The sequence below is a fragment of the Cetorhinus maximus genome, chromosome 12 (genome assembly GCF_964194155.1).
Source record: "Cetorhinus maximus chromosome 12, sCetMax3.hap1.1, whole genome shotgun sequence".
Taxonomy (NCBI): Eukaryota; Metazoa; Chordata; class Chondrichthyes; order Lamniformes; family Cetorhinidae; genus Cetorhinus; species Cetorhinus maximus.
The window spans coordinates 26,036,564-26,060,064 of NC_135890.1; the positions used below are offsets into that span (position 1 = coordinate 26,036,564).

General features: G+C 42.6%; 1 protein-coding gene across 20 annotated transcripts in view; it reads left to right on the top strand.

Moving 5' to 3' along the window:
- Nucleotides 1-23,501, top strand: part of napepld (N-acyl phosphatidylethanolamine phospholipase D) — a 54,142-nt gene that overhangs the window by 26,881 nt on the left and 3,760 nt on the right. For 3 of the 20 annotated variants that reach the window (XM_078553251.1, XM_078553253.1, XM_078553252.1), the window contains exons 5-6: nucleotides 2,355-2,430; nucleotides 4,710-4,972. The exons of 5 other annotated variants lie outside the window; for them this stretch is intronic. In XM_078553251.1, coding sequence (XP_078409377.1) covers nucleotides 2,355-2,430; nucleotides 4,710-4,873 — 240 coding nt within the window. In that variant the 3' untranslated portion in view covers nucleotides 4,874-4,972. Of the gene's footprint in view, nucleotides 1-2,354; nucleotides 2,431-4,709; nucleotides 4,985-20,351; nucleotides 20,393-23,501 lie in introns of those variants that run through there. 12 more of the 20 variants (XM_078553240.1, XM_078553239.1, XM_078553258.1 and 9 more) reach the window with 9 other exon arrangements.

A 23,501-nucleotide genomic window follows, 5' to 3' on the forward strand; every position in this document is an offset into this window, starting at 1 on the left:
AAAAGTTGTATAAGCATCTGGAAAAAAAAAGAGGGGTATGAGAGCTATCATGAGGTATGATATTTCTTAGACACTGGGACCAACTAGATGGACAACATTGTCTTTTTTGGTGCTATTCATTCCTATGTTGAATTTTAAGTTTTAGAAAGCTCTTTCCCAAAAAATAGCATATTCAACATTTTCTTTAACTGCACCATTAATAAATCACAAAAGAATCTCAGAAGTCATATTGGCGGTCATCTATTTTAGTACAGTACCTTCACCCTACTGTCATTAGAATTTTCTAAATTCCAGAGCTTTACCAACAACCACAAGTTGGAAAGGGGAAAATAACTGGGGCTCTTTTCTGGATCGGTTCCGAAGTAGAGTCATATTGGACTTGAAGCGTTAACCCTGTTGCTCTCTCCACAGATGCTGCCAGACCTGCTGAGTTTCTCCAGCACTTTCTGTTTTTATTGCAGTACAGTGATCCTTGTTGTATTGTAGGTGTCTGTACATGTAGGTTGAGGACAGGATCTGTATCCTGAATGCTGTCTTCTCTTTATCTCCTTCCCCCACTGGAATAAAGTGAAAAGTGAAAGTCGCATAGTCCCAGAGGACCATAGGCTGCTCCGTCATATGAGAGACCAACTGGTGGCAAGTTTAACCTAAGGGTCACCACACTTGAGGCGAGGTGTGAGGTTGATAAATAACCTGTCAGCCTCTGCCTTGGCCTACAGTTGGCGAGTGACCATTTGGGAAGGTACTGTAAAGTTGCTGCCACCCAGGCACATGTGGAGGAGATTGGTAACAGCAGAGCACTCTTTAAAAAAAAATTAAAACACAAGGTCATGAATTGCAATGAAGATTATTCCTATTTAATTCTAATTTTTCTGTAGGGCCTTCTAATATGATTTTCCACTCATGAGACTCAAATAACTTTCTGCTCGCTTCATTTAGAAACAAAAGTCCTACCACAGAACTTCCATTTTAAAAAAAAAAATCCCTCCAATTATCTTTATTGAAAATACCAGAAGACAAACCGTAACAAGTAGTACAAGTTATTTCTTTGGAATTCTGAACTTCTGACCATGTTGAGGGGATCTCTGTTACAGAGCTGTATCGCTGCACACTTTTAATATTGCTGCAAAGGAGAAAACACTTCGCACTGATACTAAATTTGGGGCTGAATTTTCCCACCCATTGGGATCAGGCTGGGAGGCAGGAGGGCTGGCAACATGACGGTGGGGAGGGGAGCCCATAATCTTTCTGCCATTGGGCATATTGCCAGTGGCGCGAATCTTAGCGGTGTGGCCACCAATCTGGCAGCCAGTTGAACTGCTTAATGGTCAAATTAAGGGCCACTTCCCACACCTGGGAGCATTTTCCCACATTTGTAGAGCCAACTGTCACATGGGGAGATTGCTAAGTAAACCCTGGCGGCCTCCCAGTGGGTTCGTAGGGGGTGGCCCTCCTTTATGGGTACTTTATGGCCCACGGAGGCCCCATCTGAGCAAGGGTTCTGCCAATGCACCACAATTGTCCTTCCCTCTGCTCGATCGCTGGGCTTTCTTACCTAGTTCTGGTATTCCCACAAAATCCTACCTGTTCTTCGAGGGCATCTTGCCATTGAAGAGCCCTCATCCTGTAGCTGCAGCCTCAGCGGTGGTCACCACTAGCAGCAGAATTTGAGATTAGACACCCCTCCTGAATTGGATGGCATTCCTGGCGGCGGCCTTTTTACTGGCTCCCGCCGGCAATATTCCATCCCAGGGTCCTGCCACCTGAAAGCGGGACCGGCTTCCGCTTTCAGCTCTGGTTGCGGGACTTGACGATGAGCGAGATAATGCGGCCCTTGGAGTGTAAATTGCATGTAAAAGCTTCAATTGACTGAAAAGCAGAACTTGTTTTCCAGGGAGTTTCACGTAACACAGTTCCTGTATCATTTTGGGCCTAACATCAGATTGTGTTTGTGTTTACATTATCATTGTCGTGTTGGTGGGAAGCAACACTAGATTTAAAGTATAAATGCACCCTTCAATAATCACATTAGTGGTTGAGACCAGGCTGGCAGATATTCTGGCAGTATGGTGATTACTTTACACCACTCTTGTAGACTAATTTTAATTGCATGCAAGTCAGTCTATGTCATCAGAGAATTGTTGACATATTTCATAGGATATTCTTACCTTATTACCTTGCTTACTTTAAATGAGCTTATGACTTTCCAAAACAGTAATTAAAGTTTTTGCAAAAATGCCTGTTTGCAAACATTTTGCTTTCTTTTTAAGCCTGTGGATGTAAAATCATTTTCAGCCTCAACTGAAGTTCCTTTTGGGGACGGGTAATTGGAGTAATGTAATTATTTTAATTAGCAGGTGGCCTGTTGGACTTTGACTCTGCCACACCCAAAGGAGTCAAAAATTGGCCATGAGACATCTATACTTAAAGGTCAGTCCCCTAGCATTAAAACACTGCAGGGAACTGAGTATGTATTTTAAAAATAGCTTAAGTGAATTTTGTCTTTCTAAAGTTCAACTTAATTATGGTTTGCAAGGTCAAATATTTTGGGAGATTTGGTTTGTTGTGGAATGGCAGTGAAACTATTTTTGCAAGAAATATGAGGGAATGTATGCTGCAATACATAGCTGAGGTTTCAGTAATTCCACAGTACTCAGTTACCGTTAGCTTGAAACTGATGAAACTGATTGCCATGTTTCAATGGATTAGTTTGTTGCACAGCATTACTGATTTATTACTTGTTTAATCTAAGCCTACCCTTAAAATAATAATTATTTTATTTCTCACTTAAGAATGCAAAGGACAAAGTTCCCTAAATATTTCAGGCTATTTTATGATAATGTTGTTGTACATTTTCTGCAGGAGGTTACAACGGCTCCACAAACCTCTGCAGTTTGAATATCCTTCTTTTGACTATTTGTAAATTCCCTAAATTCACAATTGTGGTAAATCCTTTGACCCTCCTCTGACCACACATAAAAATGCCACTCCAATCTGCTTTTTTGTTCGCTTACTTGTCAGTCTCACTTAATAGGGCAGTGGTGTAGTGCCAAATTTTGAGGTACAAGAGCTCAAAGAAAATGTGTTGTCCATATCATTTCTAAACCTACCATCACATTGTTTTCCTATGTATTAATCATTTGAGTCCCCAAACATCAGTAAAACTATCCCTTTAAGCGAAAAATATTAGTGCCGGTAGGCATTTTATTTCGAACCATGTGGTATTTTGAATCATTAATCTTTAGCATAACTAGAATTTCATTATGCAACAGTTTAGTTGTTTAATTCAAGACTATTAAAAACATGAATTGCAGAAAACTTTATTTCTGACTGGGGGATGGTATATAGAGGGGGCCACTGCTTTCCTTGAATTACATTAATAACCTAGACCTGGGTGTACGGGGCACAATTTCAAAATTTGAAGATGATGCAAGACTTGGAAGTATTGTGAACTGTGAGGAGGACAGTGATAGACTTCAAGAAGATATAGACAGGCTGGTGGAATGGGCAGACATGTGGCAGATGAAATTTAATATAGCGAAGTGTGAAGTGATACATTTTGGTCAGAAGAGCGAGGAGAGGTGACATAAAATAAAGGGTACAGTTTTAAAGAGATTGCAGGGGCAGAGGGACCTAGGTGTATATGTGCATACATAAATCATTGAAGGTGGCAGGGCAGATTGAAAAAGCAGTTAATAAATATACTGAATCCTGGGTTTTATTAATAGGGGCATAGAGTACAAAAGCAAGTAGGTTATGAACCTTCATAAAACACTGGTTCAGCCTCAATGGGAAGAATGTGAAGGTTTTAGAAAGGGTGCAGAAAAGATTTATGAGAATGGTTCGGAGAACGAGAGACTTCAGTTGTGTGGATAGATTCATGAAACTGGGGCTGTCCTCCTCGGAGAAGAGAAGGTTGAGAGGAGATTTGTTAGACATGTTCAAAATTATGAGGGGTCTAGATAGGGTAACTGGGGCAAAACTGTTCCCATCAGCAGAAGGTCGAGAATCCTAAGGTGATTTACAAAAGAACCATAAGACCATAAGACATAGGAGCAGAAATTAAGCCATTCGGCCCATCGAGTCTGCTCCGCCATTCAATCATGGCTGATAAGTTTCTCAACCCCATTCTCCCGCCTTCTCCCCATAACCTTTGATCCCCTTACCAATCAAGAACCTATGTATCTCAGTCTTAAATACACTCAATGACCTGGCCTCCACAGCCTTCTATGGCAATGAATTCCATAGATTCACCACTCTCTGGCTAAAGAAGTTTCTCCTCATCTCTGTTCTAAAAGACCTTCCCTTTACTCTGAGGCTGTGCCCTCGGGTCCTAGTCTCTCCTACTAATGGACACATCTTCCCCATGTCCACTCTATCCAGGCCTTTCAGTATTCTGTAAGTTTCAATCAGATCCCCCCTCATCCTTCTAAACTCCATCGACTATAGACCCAGAGTCCTCAACCAGAGGTGACATGAAGGAAAACTTCTTTATGCAGCAAGTGGTTTGGATTTGGAATGCATTGCCTAACATGTGGATTGTGGTTTTCAAAAGGGAACTTGATAATTATCTGAAAAGATTTTACAGGGCTACAGGGAAAAGGTCGAGGAGTGGGACTAGCTGTGTTGCTGTTGCAGAGAACTGACACAAAGACACTGTACTGAATGGCCTCCTTCTGTGCTGTAACCATTCTGTGATTCTAGTATAGATACATTCAAGGAACTTGATAAACACCTGAGGAAGAAAAAAGCTGAAGGTTACCCTGATAGTGTGATCAAAAAGGTGGGAGGAGACTTAAATGCAAAGAGAGCCATAGTAATGAAAGATGATCCCCACTCCCCATACACAGTGAGTGTAGTTTACCTGCCTTAATACAGGACTGAGAAGTGATAAATCCTTGTTCTTGTTGTAGAGCTTTACCCCAACAAGCTTTTCCTATTAATCGCTCATTGCTTTGATGGTGGTGTTAGGAGGGAAAGTGAAACAGTTCCATTGAACTCTTACTATTCTTTCTGTCAGTAAACAGTCCAGTGAGTTATTTGTTAAATAAAAAAAATGCTTCTGATTGAAGTAGCCCAGGAAGTTGCTGAATTTGAAACACTGAAAAGTGGGGAGTGCCCTGCTCGACTTACCCTGCCCCTGTGAAACTTCTTCACCAATCAGGATGCTTGCGAAAACTTTTTCTGGCCAAACCCAGAGTGCATGTAACTTTTGGACCAGTATGTAAAATTGGCGGGGGCAAGTGTGCGCTAAATATATAAGGACACTGGTTTAAACATTAGGTCAAGCAGCTGAATCATCCCCCTGCCACCTTCAGGACACGTACAAATCGTTTTATACTTGGCACTGTAATCTATATATATTTTTTGGTAATTAACATTTCCGTAATTGCTTTAAAAACTTAAATTGTATTCAGGTCCCCGATCGCTGGCATTTGTACTCTTGATGCTCATTTTGGATAGTTATACATTCTAATTGTTGTAGCTTTCCCCCTATTTGGATATTGCTCAATTAACACATTACTGCTGCACAAAAATGTGCCGAGACATCAGAACAAGTGCAAAAGGATTTCTCAAAGCATGACACACCCTGAGAAGAGATGGCAGTGGAAGCAGGAATTGTTTTCAACACTGATGCTTGTTTGATTTATATTAATAAACTTTGTATTAATAGCGATAATGACTTTAAAACTACGTTTTTTTGCATCCTTCGTTACGATTTTTGTTTGTGTGGTTTATCTGGTTTGGGGTCCTTTAACTTTTCTAGCACAGCCCGATTATAAATTGAAATTGTGAAAAGCGGATGGTCCTGGCAATTTTTGCAGATTCCTACTTCTTGTTTTAATAGCTGAGTAAATTCAAAAGAATGACTCAGTGGCTCACTAGTAAATAAACGGCCTAGTAGTCTGAAAAATAATCAACAAGTTACATGCACTCTGGGGATTACTCATCTTTTAGTTTAAAAGAATGACCTGATTCTAAATGTTTTCCACTTCAAGTCTTCTCTATGCACTCTTCCATCTTTAAGAAAAATTCTGTCAATACTTTGAGAAAATTACAGAAAACATTTAGTTTACCTGTGATTTGGTTCATTGGACATTTATAGAACCAAATAATGATTCCTACACCCCCTCCAACCTCCTCCCCACTCCCATTCCCCAAAACCCCCTCAAACCTTTCTTGCTACCCTCCCAACCCACCCCCTCTCCATCCCCCAACCACCCCCTCTCCATCCCCCAACCACACCTCCCCACTCCCCAACTCTCTCTGCCCACCACCACACACCCCCCCCAACCTCCCCAGCAGCGGCGCAACAATGAATGAAATTGACCTGATGGATCGTCTTCAAAAAAATCAGAAGTTCCAATTTTTTTTTAAGCCAGTCCGTCAGGTCCTTAGCTCCGGCTGCTCATCATAGAGGACTTGAGTTCTGTTTAAAACACTGAGCCTGGGACCCCCTTGCCCCCGGGCCCTCATGTTTGGAACTGTCTGCAATCCCCTCTCCTGGGCCCTGGTCAGAGGTGCCAGAGTGGTGCTGCAGTACACTCCGGTAGCACTACACCCCTTTAATACATTGTGCTGTTTTGTAAACTCCTGCTCTCAATCTCCCAGTCTCTGTCAATCCATTTTATTTCCTTAACCATTTTCCTTGATTTTGCCTTGCTACCAGTTACAGGCTACAATGGCTCTTCTGCATGAGTAACTGCCAACTGCCCACACATTATATTTAGGCATAGCCAAGTGACAATCTCTATCCTGGCACTAGGATAGTTTTTAAATTTATTTTTGTGTTTTTGTTCCTTAACTTTAGTCTTCCCTAAGCTGTTCCCTAGCTACATAATTAGTCCAAGCATTCTGCCAGTATCACTTTGTGCAGCCACTGAGATATGCGATAATGAGTTTGATAATGACTACCACCCACACCCACCACACCCCCAATTTCCTGTAGAGAAGAGCCCGACATTTATTCCATGCCTCCCTCTGGTGACAGAGCTGAGATTACCAATTTGACCCTGGATTCCAACCCCCTAACATCAAAATTACAGATTTAATTTTCAGCCCTAGATGCCAGCACAGAACAAACTCTTTCTTCATAAAGTCATCCAAAACTGATGTTTTGACCACTGCCTTTAGACTTCGGGAACCATTTGGGGAAAACAAATGATGGAAAGTGGCTCCTGAGATGTTTGGGGTGACGTTTTCATGTCTGCTGAATCTAACTAATGTTAGGTCTGCCCTCCTATTGATCAGTGGGCTCTCGGAATGAAAGACTTGCATTTATATCTCACCTTTCACAACCTCGGGATGCCTCGAAGTGCTGTACGGTCAGTGAAGTATTTCTGAAATTTAGTCATTGTTGTAATGTAGGAAACAATAATATAAAATTTACTGATATTTAGACTGTGTTAGAACACTGAGTGGAATTTTCCCATCCCTCCCGCGGTGGGTTTCATGGCAGGCAGGAGCGGAGACTCCAGCGGGAGCCAAAAAGTTGGAAACCCGCCGGTGTGAAAACAGTTTGCGATTCTCCCGATGGTGGGTTGGTTATCCCGTCGACTAGTGGTGTGAACGCTATTAGCATTCATTAACATCTCATGAATGCTCATTAATACAGCTACTCGCTGGAATCTCCTCACGCCTCCCAATCTTGCGTCATGCCAGCGGGCAATTACATCAGCCTCAAACCCGTTTGAAAATGAGTGGCATGCACAAGTCAGGACTTACCTTTAGGGCCTTGCTCAGCTCACGGGTATCTGACGAGAGGAAGATGATGGAGGTCTTCAGCTACCAGACCCTGGAGGAACATGTGCAACGCACGGTGGGTGGAGCCTCATCCACACGGCTCCTCCGTAAAGCAGCTTTCGGAAGGTGGGAGGTCTCCACGCTGCAGCTTCGACTTTGCTGTGGCTTCGGCCTTTCAGGGACTTCGCTGAGGCTTCGGACTATCTTCTAGGGACTTCAGCATGGGGGATGGGAGCCTCGAGCTGTGGGATGGAAGGCAGCAGGAGGTACTGATGAGTGCTGGAAGAGGGTGGGGTTGGGGGGGTGGTTGCGGATGTCCAGGTGAATGTGCTCACAGGGAGGGGTTGGTGGAGTCAACTTCTGACTCCTGGGTGCAAACTCAGGGTGGGTGTGCTAGGTGGGGATGATTAAGGTAACGGGGCAGAGGGAGCCGGTAGGGTGTGAGGGTGAGGGTTCGATGGTATCAATTGAAGGGGCAGCGAGGGTTGTTAGTTGGGATACGGAGATTGACACAAACACAGGTTGGAGGGGTGGTGGAAGGAGGAGGTCAATGTGAATGGGAGTAGGATGCCTTGGAAGGAAGGGAACGTGTATGTTCATCTGGACATCCCGGAAGGAGAAGGGTGCAGGCAGGAGAGAGATGGTGGGAAGGTTAAAGGTGATGCCAAGGGTGTCAATGGTGATGAGGGAAAGGACATGGGTGACTTGGGGAGGGGAAATGGTGGGGGAGCTCATAAAGAAAGTCACTACAACCATTGTTCTCAAATTGAAAGTGAGCAGAGCCTTGTGTTGGACTGGCAAAGGTGCTGCATGGGAGTCGGGTCAGTGCATGGATGGAGATGCTGGTTCTTTCAGCTGGACAAAAGTAAGTGAACTGTAGCAGCCATTATTGAATATGCTAAGGACCAGTGAGATGTGTTTGATGGATGAAGGTTCCATGTGTGCGGATGCATGCTTGCACAAGGCTCTGAGAGGCACTGCCACAGAACTTTCTCCCTGCAGATTTAGTTGTGGGGCCGGCTGCACGCAGGAAAATTGCTTGGTGGTGGTGGGCCTGGCAAAGCCTCGGGAAGGGCGCTGAAAGACAACAGTAAACAATATGCATTGAAAGTGAATATATTTGCAGACGTTCAGTTAGTGACAATTATTGTCTTCACCTGTGCAACAAGCTGTGATCAAAATGTTTTGATTTTTCTAGGCCTTCCACTCCTTTTAGGTGCTGCCCTGACATCTGCAGCAGGGGTGGAGGCAGCCTGCGGAGTTGTTTGCCCTCTTGCCTTTAATGACTTTGGTGGTCATCCTCTTTGAGGGCTTCAAACACCGGTGTGTGATGTTTCCCCACCCCTTGCTGACTATCCATCATGAGTTGGAAGACCACTTCCCGAGGCTTATCAACATCAATTGGACTGAGTGGGTGGCTGTTCTCCAGCAGCCCTTCATGTGCCAGCGACCTGGCCTGTCCCTGCCTCCGATTGCTACGGGGCGTGTCAGTGAAGTGTTCTCCAGAAAGTGAGCTCGAGCATCATCTAGAGATGTTCCCCACTGAGGTATGTGTCAGTGGACTGCTGGAGGGTGCGGGTGAGTGCTGTGACATCCTCGGATGTGGTCTGGGGGCTGGGAGTTCTGGTGGTGTCCCTTATTGGCCTCGATCTGCAGGTGCCTATAAGATAGAGAATAGAGTTTTAGTAGATGAGCATGAGGAATACAAGACTGCATGTCACTCACTGTGATTGTCAGGATGTGATGAACTCATGGAGGAGTAATCTTTACTGGGTTGCTGAGACAATCCGATCTCCCCTTCCCCTGTCCTCTCCAACAATCTGGGCTGCAGCCTCCTCAAACTCTGAGGTCAATGATGTCGGCTGTGCCCCCCATTCCAAGTCTGGGAACTTCCCGCCTGTTGTGGGCAAGCTTGATCTGGATGAAGACAGAAGAAAGACATGTGATGAGAAGGGATGGAACATGGGTTAGCAAAGATTCATGCCCCCTGTGTGTGGTGAGTCCTCTCCAGCAGGTCTTAGGATGGAGAGTGCACAGCATGATAGATGGGGTGGTGGTGATGTAAAAGGTTCCTTTAGTTTATCAGTGCTGATATGTGTTCCCTTGTAATGGTTGTGTGAGATCCCTGAAGAGAGTAGCCATTTGAGTACATGGTGCCATGATGAGAGTTTGATATTAGAGGGAGATGAAGGATGACTTACCCTAGCGGAGCGGATGAGATCATTCATCCTCTTCCTGCATTGGATCTATTTCTGGGCGCAGCTGGCAGCTACACTGACCTCCTTGTCGATGGCCTTCCAGGCCCGAGAAGTAAGGCTGGTGTGCTTCCTGGAACCGTCCCTGGGATAAAGCACATTCCTATGCACCTGCACTCCTCTGATCAAGGCCTGGAGGGCATCGCATCTGAAGTGGGGCACAGCCTTCTTGTTGTGCGTGGAGGACATCTGTAATGGTCTCCTGGAGACAGGTGGGCTGCAGAGAGTGAGATGTATGTGTTCGACTGGTGTTTAAATGTAGCACCCGGACCTTCGACCCCACCAACTGACGGCAGGGTGGATGAATCAGCTTGCAACCCGCCAGATCATTCAGCCCGATACTCGCCTTTGCATAATTAATGAGCTCCCAAGTGCGAAATCGGGCGTGAGTTCCTGTCATTTCAAGCAGTGGGGCGGGTGCGCCGAAACCACCCGCCACCATACTTAGTCTCATCAATGGAAAATTCCACCCACAGACCTTAGAGAATGTGGATTCTAACAATCTCCCTTCACCACCAACACGCACAAAGCTCATGGTGATCTGGGATGTCTTTTAATGCAACCTTCCAAACAGTGGTCAAAGGGGGCATTGGCAAAAACGTCAGGAATCAAGTTATATACGAACATATGAATTAGGAGCAGGAGTAGGTTGCTCGGCCCCTCGATTCAATAAAATCATGGCTGATCTGGATGTAACCTCAGCCCCATATTCCTGCTACTCCTGATAACCTTTCACCCCATTGTTAATCAAGAATCTATCTAGCTGTGTCTTAAAAACATTCAAAGACTCTGCTTCCACCACCTTTTGAGGAAGACAGTTCCAAAGACTCAGAATCCTCCCTGTCTTAAATGAGCGACGCCTTATTTTTAAACAGTGACCCCTAGTTCTAGATTTTCCCACAAGAGGAAACATCCTTTTCATATCCACCCTGTCGAGACTCATCAGGACCTTAAAGGTTTCAATTAAGTCACCTCTTACTCTTCTAAATTCCAATGGATACAAGCCTAACCTGATAGCCTTTCCTCACAAGACAACCTGCTCATTCCTGGTATTAGTCTAGAAAACCTTCTCTGAACTGCCTCTAACACATTTTCATCTTTCTTTAAATAAGGAGACCAGTACTGTACACAGTACTCCACTTGTGGTCTCACCTATGCCCTGTACGACTGAAGCATAACCTTACTTTTGTAATCAATTCCCCTCACAATAAATGATAACATTCTATTAGCTTTCCTAATTACCTGCTGTAGCTGCATACTAACCTTTTGTGATTCATGCACTAGGACACCCAGATCCCTCTAAATCTCAGAGCTCAGTCTCTCACCGTTTAGATAATAAGCCTTTTTTTATTCTTCCTGCCAAAATGAACGATTTCACATTTGCCTACATTATTCTCCATTTGCCAGATCTTTGCCCACTCACTTAACCTATCTATGTCACTTTGTAGCCTCCTTACGTCCTCTACACAACTTACTTTCCTAGTTACCTTTGTTTCGTCAGCAAATTTAGCAACCATTCCTTCGGTCCCTTCATCCAAGTCATTTATATAAATTGTAAAAAATTGAGGCCCCAGCACTGATCCCTGTGGCACACCACTCGTCACATCCTGGCAACCAGAAAAAACCCATTTATGCCAACTCTCTGCTTCCTGTTAGCTAGCCAATCTTCTATCCATGCCAATACATTACCCCCTACACCATGAGCTTTTATTTTCTGCAATAACCTTTGATGTGGCACTTCATCAAATGCCTTCTGGAAATCTAAGTACAAAACATCCACCCTTTATCCATAGCACATGTGACTCCTTCAAAGAATAAATTGGCTAAACATGATTTCCCTTTTAAAACCATGTTGATTCTGTCTGATTGCTTTGAATTTTTCTAAGTGCCCTGCTATAGCATCTTTAATAATAGCTTCTAACATTTTCCCTGTGACATGGTATACTAACTGACCTTGATGCCTAGTAGGCATCCTTCTTATGGCAGCAGAAACATTAAACTGGAAAGATTGAGGAATTGGGAGAATTATTTTGAAAAACAAACTGAAAATAATAAAATGACTTTCCACTAGAAAATATAATAGATGGTATACTGAATTTTTTTTTTTCATTGTAACTTACGGGGTGAAATTTATCCATTCCAGCAAACTGACCTTTAGCAAAAGCAACAAAATAATTCCTCTCAATGGAATTTTTGTGCATGGAATGTGATTGTTTCAAAGTATGTGCTAAATTGTTTGATCTCTCATCATGTACCTGGGCAAGAACCATTGTTGTCTGTGAGCCAAATTTGCCTTAAAGAGTGTTGCTATAGAGATATTTTTGTGGTTTTAATTTGTTGATTCCTGAATCAATCAATTGCTGTTTGATACAGAGAAGCCAGAATTAGACTCCAACATCAGGAAGAATTTATCTAATTTAAGGGTAGCAAAGAATTAGCTGCATAGTATTGGTCATTAAAGCATGGATTATTCTTTAGTAACAATCCTAAAGCCTAAATCTGGGAACAAACAAAGTAAAATGGTATGGCTCACAAAGAGCACAAAACTTCAAGCTTCTTACAAAGCAGCCATTGTTCCTAAGGTGGGGCAGGCAGTGTAGTAATACACTTTAAACTAGTCATGTTTTACTATACTGCATAGTGTGATGTGCCTTAATTGCAATTAAATTAAGACAGTTAAACAAATTGAGTTATGGGCAGTTTTAAAAAGCACACTATACCTACATAACAGTATTTTTTAAGACCATAAGACAGGAGCAGAAATAGGCCATTCGGCACATCGAGTCTGCTCCGCCTTTTAATGAGATCATGGCTGATCTGATAATCCTCAACTCTACTTTCCTGCCTTTTCCCCATAACCCTTGATTCCCTTACTGATTAAAAATCTGTCTATAACCCTCCGCAGTAAAGAATTCCACAGATTCAACCCTCTGAGAGAAGAAATTCCTCCTAATCTCTGTCTTAAATGGGAGACCCCTTACTCTGAGATGATGCCCGCTGGTCCTAGACTCTCCCACAATGGGAAACAACCTCTTAGCATCTACTCTGTCAAGACCCCTAAGAATCTTATGGCAAGAATCTTCGGGTCGGCGTGCGGCGGTGGGCCCCGCTTTCCGACGCATAAAATGACGCGCAGTGATGTCAGACGTGCGTCCCGAAGTCACCTCCCGTCATTCAGATCTTCAGTTTGGGGGGGGCGTGCACCAGAGTCGGCTGCACGCCCGTTGTACTGTCAGAGGCCTGTTAAGGTTATTTAAAAATTAATTAAAGTAATTAACTGAGCTGCCCGTCCAATCTTAATCTGACTCAGGCTACTCTCTCCCCCCCCCCCCCTGTCCGCACAGGGCGCGCACAGTGCTTCTGGGAGCGCGTCATGCTGGGCGAGCCTTAATTGGCCCACCCACATAAAATGGCGGTGCACTCAGCTCCCCCGACAGGGAGAAAATTCTCCCCTATATGTTTCAATAAGGTTGCCTCTCATTCTTCTAAACTCCAATGAGTACAGGCCCAACTTACTCAATTTCTCCTCATAAGAAAATCCCTCCATACCCTGGATCAACCGAGTGAACCTTCTCTGGACTGCCGCCAATGCCAGTATATGTCCCCTTTGAAAAGGGGACCAAAACTGTTCACAGTACTCTAGGTGTGGTCTAACTAATGCCTTGTATAGTTTTAGCAAGACTTCCCTATTTTTATATTCCATTCCCTTTGAAATAAAAGTCAACATTCCATTTGCCTTCCCTATTACCTGCTGAACTTGTATGTTAGCTTTTTGGGGTTCATGCACGAGGACTCCCAAATGCTGCAGCTTTCTGCAGTCTTTCTCCATTTAAATAATATGCAGCTCTTCTATTCTTCCTACCAAAGTGCATAACCTCACATTTTCCCACATTATGTTCCACCTGCCAAGTTTTTGCCCACTCACTTAACCTGTCTATATCCCTCTGTAGACTCTTAGTGTCATCCTGACCATTTGTCTTCCCATCTATTTTTGTGTCATCCGCAAACTTGACGATAGTACATTCATTTACCTCTTCCAAGTCATTAATATATATTGTAAACAATTGTGGCCCCAGCACTGATCCCTGTGGCACTCCACTAGTTACAGGTTGCCATCCTGAAAATGCCCCCCTTATCCCAACTCTTTGTCTTCTATTAGTTAGCTAATCCTCTAACATGCTAATATACTACCCCCAACACTATGGGCTCTTATCTTATTAAATAGACTTATGTGTGGTACCTTATTGGATGCCTTTTGGGAATCCAAATATATTACATCTACTGGTTCCCCTTTATCTATCCTGCTTGATATCTCCTAAAAGAATTCTAATAAATTTGTTAGGCATGATTTCCCCTTCATGAAGCCATGCTTACTCTGCTTGATTATGCTATGTATTTCTAAATGCTCTGCTATTACATCCTTTATAATAGACTCTAACGTTTTCCCAATGATGGATGTTAAGCTAACTGGCCTGTAGTTTCCTGTTTTTTGTCTCCCTCCCTTTTTGAATAAGGGCACTACATTGGCAGTTTTCCAGTCCTCTGGGAATTTTCCAGAGTCTAAGGATTCTTGGAAGATTACTACCAGTGCATCCACTATTTCTGTAGCTACTTCTTTTAATATGCTAGGATGTAACCCATCAGGTTCAGGGGACTTATTGGCCTTTAGTCCCATTAGTTTCCCTAGCACTTTTCTCTAGTGATAGTTATTGTATTTATTTCCTCCCCCCCTTTCGCCCCTTGATTATTTACTATTTTTGAAATGCTATTAGTGTCTTCTACTGTGAAGACAGATGCAAAGTATTTATTCAACTCCTCTGCCATTTCCTGGTTCCCCATTATTATTTCCCCAGCCTCGTTCTCTAAGGGGCCTATGTTCACTTTGGCCGCTCTCTTCCTTTTTATATATTTAAAGAAGCTCCTACTGTCCATTTTTATATTACTTGCTAGTTTACCCTCAAAGTTTATTTTCTCCCTCTTTATTATATTTTGGTCGTCTTTTGTTGCATTTTAAAACTTTCCCAATCCTCTGGTTTACCACTAATCTTTGCCACAGTGTATGTTTTTTCCTTCAATTCAATACTACCCTTAACTTCCAGGATTTAACCATGGTTGGTTTATCCCCTTCATGGAATCCTTCTTCCTCACTGGGATATATCTTTGCTGTGAGTCATGAACTATTTTCTTAAACGTCTGCCATTGTTCATCAACCCACTTTTCTGCTGAACTCCTTTCCCAGTCCACTCCAGCCAACTCTGCCCTCATTCCTTTCTAATTACCCTTATTTAAGTTTAGCACAGTTGTTTTCGACCCAAGTTTCTCACTCTCAAACTGAATGTCAATTTCAACCATGTTATGGTCACTGTTTTCGAGGGGATCTTTTACTCTGAGTTCATTTATTAAACCTGCCTCATTACACATTACCAGATCTAAAATAGCCTGATCCCTGGTTGGATCCACAACACATTGTTCTAGGAAACTGTCCTGAATATACTCTATGAATTCTTGCTCTTGGCTACCTCTGCCAATTTGATTTCCCAATCTACATGAAGATTAAAGTCACCCATGATTAATGTACTGCCTTTTTTACATGCCCTAATTATCTCCTGATTTATTCTCTGTCCTACAGTATAGCTACTGTTAGGAGGCCTGCAGGCTACTCCCACCAGTGTCTTCTTCCCCTCGTTATTTCTTACCTCCACCCATATAGATTCCACATCTTCCGATCCAAGATCATTTCTTCCTATCATACTTATTCTAACTCGTACTAACAAAGCTAACCCATCACCCTTTCCTTCCTGCCTGTCCTTTTGAAAAGTCACATACCCCTGAATGTTTATTTCCCAGCTTTGATCTCCGTGTGCTCCAGAACTGGCCGCGCCCCTAGCCAAGCTGTTCCAGTACAGCTACAACACTGGCATCTATCCAACTATGTGGAAAATTGCCCAGGTATGCCCTGTACACAAACAGCAGGACAAATCCAACCCTGCCAATTACCGCCACATCAGTCTACTCTTGATCATCAGTAAAATAATGGAAGGGGTCATCAACAGTGCTATCAAGCGGCACTTGCTTAGCAATAACCTGTTCACTGACACTCAGTTTGGGTTCCGCCAGGGCTACTCAGCTCCTGACTTCATTACAGCCTTGGTTCAGACATGGACAAAAGAACTGAACTCCTGAAGTGAGGTGAGAGTGACTGCCCTTGACATCAAGGTCGTATTTGACTGAGTGTGGCATCAAGGAACCCTAGCAAAACCGGGGTCAATGGGAATCAGGGGGAAAACTCTCCACTGGTTGGAGTCATATCTAGCACAAAGGAAGATGGTTGTGGTTGTTGGAGGTCAATCATCTCAGCTCCAGGACATCACTGCAGGAGTTCCTCAGGGTAGTGTCCTAGGCCCAACCATCTTCAGCTGTTTCATCAATGAACTTCCTTCCATCATGAGGTCAGAAGTGGGGACATTCGTTGATGATTGCACAATTTTCAGCACTATTCGTGACTCCTCAGAAACTGAAGCAGTGCATGTCCAAATGCAGCAAGACCTGGACAATATCTAGGCTTGGGCTGACAAATGGCAAGTAACATTCGCGCCACACAAGTGTCGGGCAATGACCATCTCCAACAAGAGAGAAGCCACCCATCGCCCCTTGATGTTCAATGGCATTACCACTACTGAATCCCCCATTATCAACATCCTCAGGGTTACCATTGACCAGAAACTGAACTGGACCAGTCATATAAATGCTATGGCTACAAGAGCAGGTCAGAGGCTAGGAATCATGTAACGCTGACTCCCCAAAGCCTGTTCATCATCTACAAGGCACAAGTCGGGAGTGTGATGGAATACTCCCCACTTGCCTGGATGAGTGCAGCTCCCACAACACTCAAGAAGCTTGACACCATCCAGGAAAAAGCAGCCCACTTGAATGGCACCACATCCACAAACATTCACTCCCTCCACCACCGACGCACAGTAGCAGCAGTGTGTACCATCTACAAGATGCACTGCAGGAATTCACCAAGGCCCTTTAGACAGTACCTTCCAAACTCATGGCCACTACCATCTAGAAGGATAATGGCAGCAGATAGATGGGAACACCACCACCTGGAAGTTCCCCTCCAAGTCACTCACCATCCTGACTTGGAGATATATCACCGTTCCTTCACTGTCGCTGGATCAAAATCCTGGAACTCCCTTCCTAACAGCAGTGTGGGTGTACCTACACCTCATGGACAGCAACAGTTCAAGAAGGCAGCTTACCACCACCTTCTCAAAGACAACCAGGATTGGGCAATAAAAGGATCTTTAAGCTTCTTGGGGTACAATTTTCTGGTCAGCGAGCAGGGGCAAGGCCTACTTGCTGACGCATAAAATGACGCAGGCATCCCAACGTCATTCGTGCGTCATTTAGATTTTCAGTTCGGCGAGCACGCAGCTGCGCCGAACTGTCAATGGCCTATTAAGGCCTGTTAAAAACTTTTTGAAATAATTAAATGAGCTGCCCATCCAACCTTAAGGTTGGCGGGCAGGTGAAGAGCTCGGGCGGCCGTTGCATTTTTCATGGAACCTCATCCACGGGCGGGATGAGGTTTCATGAAGTGTTTAAAAATTCAATGAAATTTTTTTTAAAAATTCATTGACATGTCCCAACTCATATGACACTCACATGAGGGGACATGTTTTAAAAGTTTTTAAGTTCTTTATTTGGATGTTTAAAACAAATCTCCCTGAGGCACCTCTGTGCCTCAGAGCACAGGCCTCGACTCAGGGAATTCCACCCTGCCCGCTCAGGGAGCGTTCAGCGCTTCCAGGCGAGCGTAAGGCGTGCCCATGTAAAATGGCGGCGCGGCCCCAATCGGGGGTGCCGATTGGGTTCGCGCCTGCCCCTGTACAGCTCCCCCCGACGGAGGGAAATTTCTGCCCTTGGAGTGAATGAAGAAGTCAGTTTTGTCAGCGTCAGGCACTGCAAAGTCTGGTGTAGCACAGCTGGGTGTAAGAATAAAGCCGCTGTTACTCTGCACCAAAGGGAACATTTCCCCTGTCTGTAATGTGTCACAAAATAATAAACCCATTCTTTATAAATCCTTTGCGGGTAGAACAGATTGGACACCTTTCTCCCTATTTCCACGTAAATCATCCTTACAGCCTTTCTGAATCACATTTTCAATTTGTGCTAAAATGTAGGCAGCTTTATGCTGTGAGCCCATGCTGATTGTGAAAGCTCATTTCAGATGGGCCTCTTACATCCAGCAAAGAGAGAATTTTTCAGCCCTTCAATGTGGACTGAATTTAAACCCAGGTTCTGAAGGTCAAAGCATAGCATATTAACTCTATTTAAATGAGCAAAATTTAATCAAATTAATTTTGTTACTGAAAATGTTCTTATGTTGGTGTTATCTGAACCAGCTTTGACACTAGTACCTGCTTTTAGGTAATCCGTGGTTATGGAAACATTAACCAAGGAGTTGTGGCATCAGAAGAGGAATGGAAAAAATGGACAGAGAAAATTGTTGGAACATAAGATTCAATGCATTTCTAAACATTCAGATAAAAATAAGAAGTGGTTCTAAGGAGCAAAATGGTTAAGTGTTTCTTTCCCATATTGTATTTTGGTCAGAACATGAATATCCAGCTTTTGCAGTTGAATGTAAATGTTAAAAGATAAACTGTAGAGTGAGAAATTGTTTGCCTGTACTAATCGTATTTAAATTTGCTGACAGTCTGAGTGATATCCCAATTTGTACCTGAGTGGAAGAAGACATCAGAATGATCACTCAGTGAGAGTACTTTATTCTTGTGAATGAGCCACAGGTATTTTGGTTTTGTGATATCCAAAAGGCTGCTCATCTATGTATCTTATAATCCCACCTTAGGATAATATTGGATATATATACTAGATGGTTGCTACTCCAAGTAACGTTGAGCAGTACAGGCTGAGTGAAATATTGGGCCAGAGTTTCTGGCAAAATAACAGCGAGTTTAATACACACATAGCTATTAATGTGTAAGTCATCTAACAACTTTTGGCAAGGAAGGGAATTGTGAATTGCCACAATTCGCTGGGTGATTTCTGCCACTCCGCTGTTAGCATGAAAATGGCAGCTCACTCTCAACCTTGACATGGGCAAGAACTTAACTTACTCAAAACCTGTTCATTTGCACAGAGTTAAAATCAGGCCCATGTATGAGTTTCATGAAGTTGCTGTATTTGCATATTTTTTGTTAGTTTGGGCTGTTTCCTAACAGTGTCAGTAACTTTTTTGAGGAGATTTATGTTCCTGCAATGCTGCTTAATCTCTCCAGCCCAGATAAAGTACAATTTAAACTGTGGAGTTTCATTCCTTCAGGTAGATAAAATATTGTTAGAGGTTTTAAAATTTAATTATTTTTCTTATTAGTTTTCATTGATCTCATTTTTCACTCTTAATCCAATTCTTTATTTCTCTTTCTGTACCTGATTTGATTCTAATTCTTTCTTCGTTGTTCCTTTCTTTCTCAACCTGTAACTTGGTTAAGAATGTAGATTGTTGCCCTGTTGTTCACTAAAGTCCCAAACTCCTCGTTGTCCTCACCGCACCATTCAGTTCACACTTGCAGCAACTTACAGGGCAAGTTTGTTTTTTGAGTTAATTGGGGAGGGAAAAAAAGAGTTAATTAGCAGAGCATCTCATGCTGCCAGACCTGCTGAGTTTTTCCAGGTAATTCTGTTTTTGTTTCACATCATGAGATGACCTGCTCCAGCAAAGCCTGGCTTATTTTGTTGTGTGCTATAGAAGGGAGGAGCTTGTATATTAAAGTTTTGAGAACTGCAAGAATTCTACAGCTGTATGCCACACCATGTGGTATAATATATTTTATTATAGCTCCGTAAGGAATTTGTATTGCAGTAAATGAACATACAGGAAAACTATGCATTTTTTTAAAAAAAATGTGTATATTACGGAGTTTGGCCCAGGACCTAATTTATGGTTATTACCACTTCATAAATAGCAATTCTGAGAAATCCCTGGCTCATATCTTAAAATAGTCTTGTGGAGACATACATTTTGCTTCATATTGAGTATGTTGTAATTAGACAATAATGAATTAGATGTGTATATATTCAGAAGTGTTTATTTTGGCTTGAAGCAAAGAATGACCAACAGCGCTGTTTTTAAAAAAATCACCCTGACTTTAGGCCTGTGCTGAAACTGATAATTGCCATAAGTTTTATAGAGAACATAAATTCCACTGAATGACTTCATAATCTACAAACGGAATGGTGGCAGAGTATCTTGGATCACTTAATGTCGTCTAATGAGACAAAGATTGATTTTCTCCATTTAAAAAAATCTTAATTGAATTGCAGCTGAAAGTCACTGAGTGAAGACTAAGGATGTCTGAATAAGAGTGAGTAAAAATTGACAGGGGTAGGGTGGTTTGGGAGTATCTCCATGGAACCACTTTCACCTATATCCTGGATATTTACTAGTATTTCTTTGCCAGTATCCTGGAACTAGGTTGCCCACTGAGAGGTCTAAGATCCAGGATACGTGTGACACAGAGGTTGGCCAAGGGAAAAAAAACTTCGGGATGATTGGGGGAGTGGGTGTGTGTGGGGAGATCATAAAAAAAGGTTTCTATTTTCACAATAGATTAACAGGCTCTTAAAAATGTAGAGAGCTATTTGTACAGTTTTTGTATTCAGTTGCTGGTATTGCCTTTTGTCTCCTTATGTCCTATAAACTGATTTACACAGGTAGCGGTGATCCATTATGCAGAATCTTTCCCTACAGTCTACTTTGCATTTTATTTCCACATGCTGAATAGATGGGGAGAAACTGAGAAGGAATGACATAATTTTGTCCTGCATGCCATTCTGTAAAGTTCATGCCTGCAGGATGCTAAATGTAATTAACTCCTTTATAAAATGAGTATCCAGGGTTACCCGGAGGTCAGCTGTATTTGTAAGTTAATTTTAAGGGCACTGTAAAACGATTCTGTGGAAAGTTCTATGGTCATTTCTGTGCCATTTTCATGATTTTATGTTATTTGTTATGATCTCCATAGAGACCGATAACCTTTCAAAGAAAACAAACTTCCAGTTAATAGCTGAAAGAGGATGACACAAGATTTTAAGACCTTTACTGTGACGACAGACTAAAAGCACAGTTGACTAAACACTATTTTTATAGGCAACTTATATTTAAACTACAGAACAGAACTTTCCCGTTTTACTTTTAACACCACCAAAAAAACTACTTCACAGCTATACTTCACACTGAGTAGTCATTCGATTTTCCTGGACAGAGTCCAAAGTGATTCTTAGCTCCCAAGTATTTACTCCTATTCCTTTCCCAGTCTGGTAACTTTTAACCTCAGAATTGCCTTTCACAGTGAAGGGTTTTCTTGGAGATTCTCCCTCTTGCACAAGCTAGGCAATTCTTCCAGCCCTAATGAGTTTGGTCTTTTCAAGCCAAGTGTGAGCTTCCATCTACGTTCTTGCATGGTGAACCATAGGGACCTTTGGCCTCTAGCTGTTCTCTCTCCCGGTTCCTGGCAGACTAACTCTGTCTGTGAGCTTTCAGGGATATCTTGGGCTTTGAGAGGGGAAGCGTTTCTATCTCCATGACAATATGAATCATATGTGCCTTGTATCCAGGTAGAAATGCTGATTAGCTATTCTTTAGACCCAAATCTACTCTATCTTGAAAGTAAGTGGGCGGTTTAAAGCATAACTGTTTACAACATGACATTTGCATCACCTTCCTGGGACTTTGGAGAATAGCAGTCTCACCACCGTAAACACAGATGCGGCTGCCATTGTATCCAAGTGTGAACGTCTTTTCCAGCAAAACAACCCGGCTTCCCTTTAATCTCTAACAGGCACGTCACACAGGCCTATTTATTGTTAGGCAGACTTTAGGATAAAATGAGAGCTTCTATTCTGAAGACACAATCCCAAAACATAATAATCCTATAAACCTCATATTTGTAACATTCTGTTAGGTTGTCATGAGTTTTTTTGGCAATTGTTCTATTTTTCTCCATTTGCTCCATTAGTGTCACCAGCGGAATTCCCAAAGGGAAGCTCAAAATGTGATTTTTTTTTGAGAAAGAGGGGTGCTCATCAGAGGTGTTATTGCCCAATGCTAATTTTTTAAACTCTTCTTTCTAATACGTAAGAAATATTTTTTTCTATATTTTTAATTTAGAATTTACAAAGAGGCAACTTAAAGGGTTAATAAATTTTGAAAGCAACTTTTCAAATTCCTGATCTTTAGAAGTATGTGTCAGGACAGCAAATGTATTTATTGTTGAAATTGTGACACATTTATATAGTGAAAACAGAATTATTTGGTTTTGGTGGAATGTTTGTGCCACACAGTGTAATAGTTAGGCATTACAGACTGGTAGTTAGAATTAATCAGCACAAAATTTGGATCCATAGTTTTTGGGCACTATGATTACCCTCCAAAATGGTGCCTGTGCCATGTGCAAGTCACCATATTGATGAGGGCATTAGTATGCATTCAGTGAGTATCTGCCAGACATCTACAGACTAAGTAGATCAGGGCATAAATCAGCACGTAGGATTTAAATGAAATGTAGTCAAAGGACTTTGAATAGAGAGACAATTAGTCAATAGTGGATGGCATTTAAGATGTTGCATCTTAAATTCTATCTTTTAATCACGCATGACTGAATGCATGTTCAACAGCAAGAAGCAGCAACCCTTACTCCACCAGCGCTATTTAAAAAGATCGTCGGATGCTTACATGTTAGCTGCTGGTTCATTTTTACTGGCTATTGCTATGATTTTTCAAGTGTTTGGTGCTGTCTGAAGTTCTTTAAAGTTATTAAAGTCTACATGGAGTGGTGTGGCAGGTGCTGAAGGACTTTGTCTTGACTTCAAGGCTTCTGCACAAACCAGTTGCTCCCAGACATGGCTGAAGTAATAGGATTCGGACAATGAACAGAGGGAAAGCTGCTGGAAGATAGAGGAGGAAGAGGAGCAGCTCTCAGCAGGAAGTCAAGTCTTCTCAGCATGTTCAGGGAGCAATTCTCCTATCTGAACCTCTGAGGAATAATCTGTCAGATGTCCTCACTGAAATCTGCCACCTGCAGCAGCCAAAACTGTGACCTCAGAGCAGGGAAAGGTTCACATTGCCACTGGCCGTGAAAGTGACCATGGTGATGAAATTTGATGTGCTGGGCTCCTTCCAGGCTGGAGCTGGAGATATTTGTAACATACAGTAGTTAAACATTCACAGTTACACAAGGGATGTCACATTCAAAGAGACTATATTTCATTGCCAGAGAGCAGCAAGCGGAGTGAGCATATGGCTTTACAAGGATTGTAGGCTTCCCCAAGATGCAGAGTGGCACTGACTGCACACACTTCCTTTTATGGGCACCTATACTGCATCTCTCGTTGTCCAGCTGGTATGACTATAGGCTGTGAATCATGCAGGTCAATGCATGGTATTCTGACAGAAGTCATGATGCTTTCACTCTG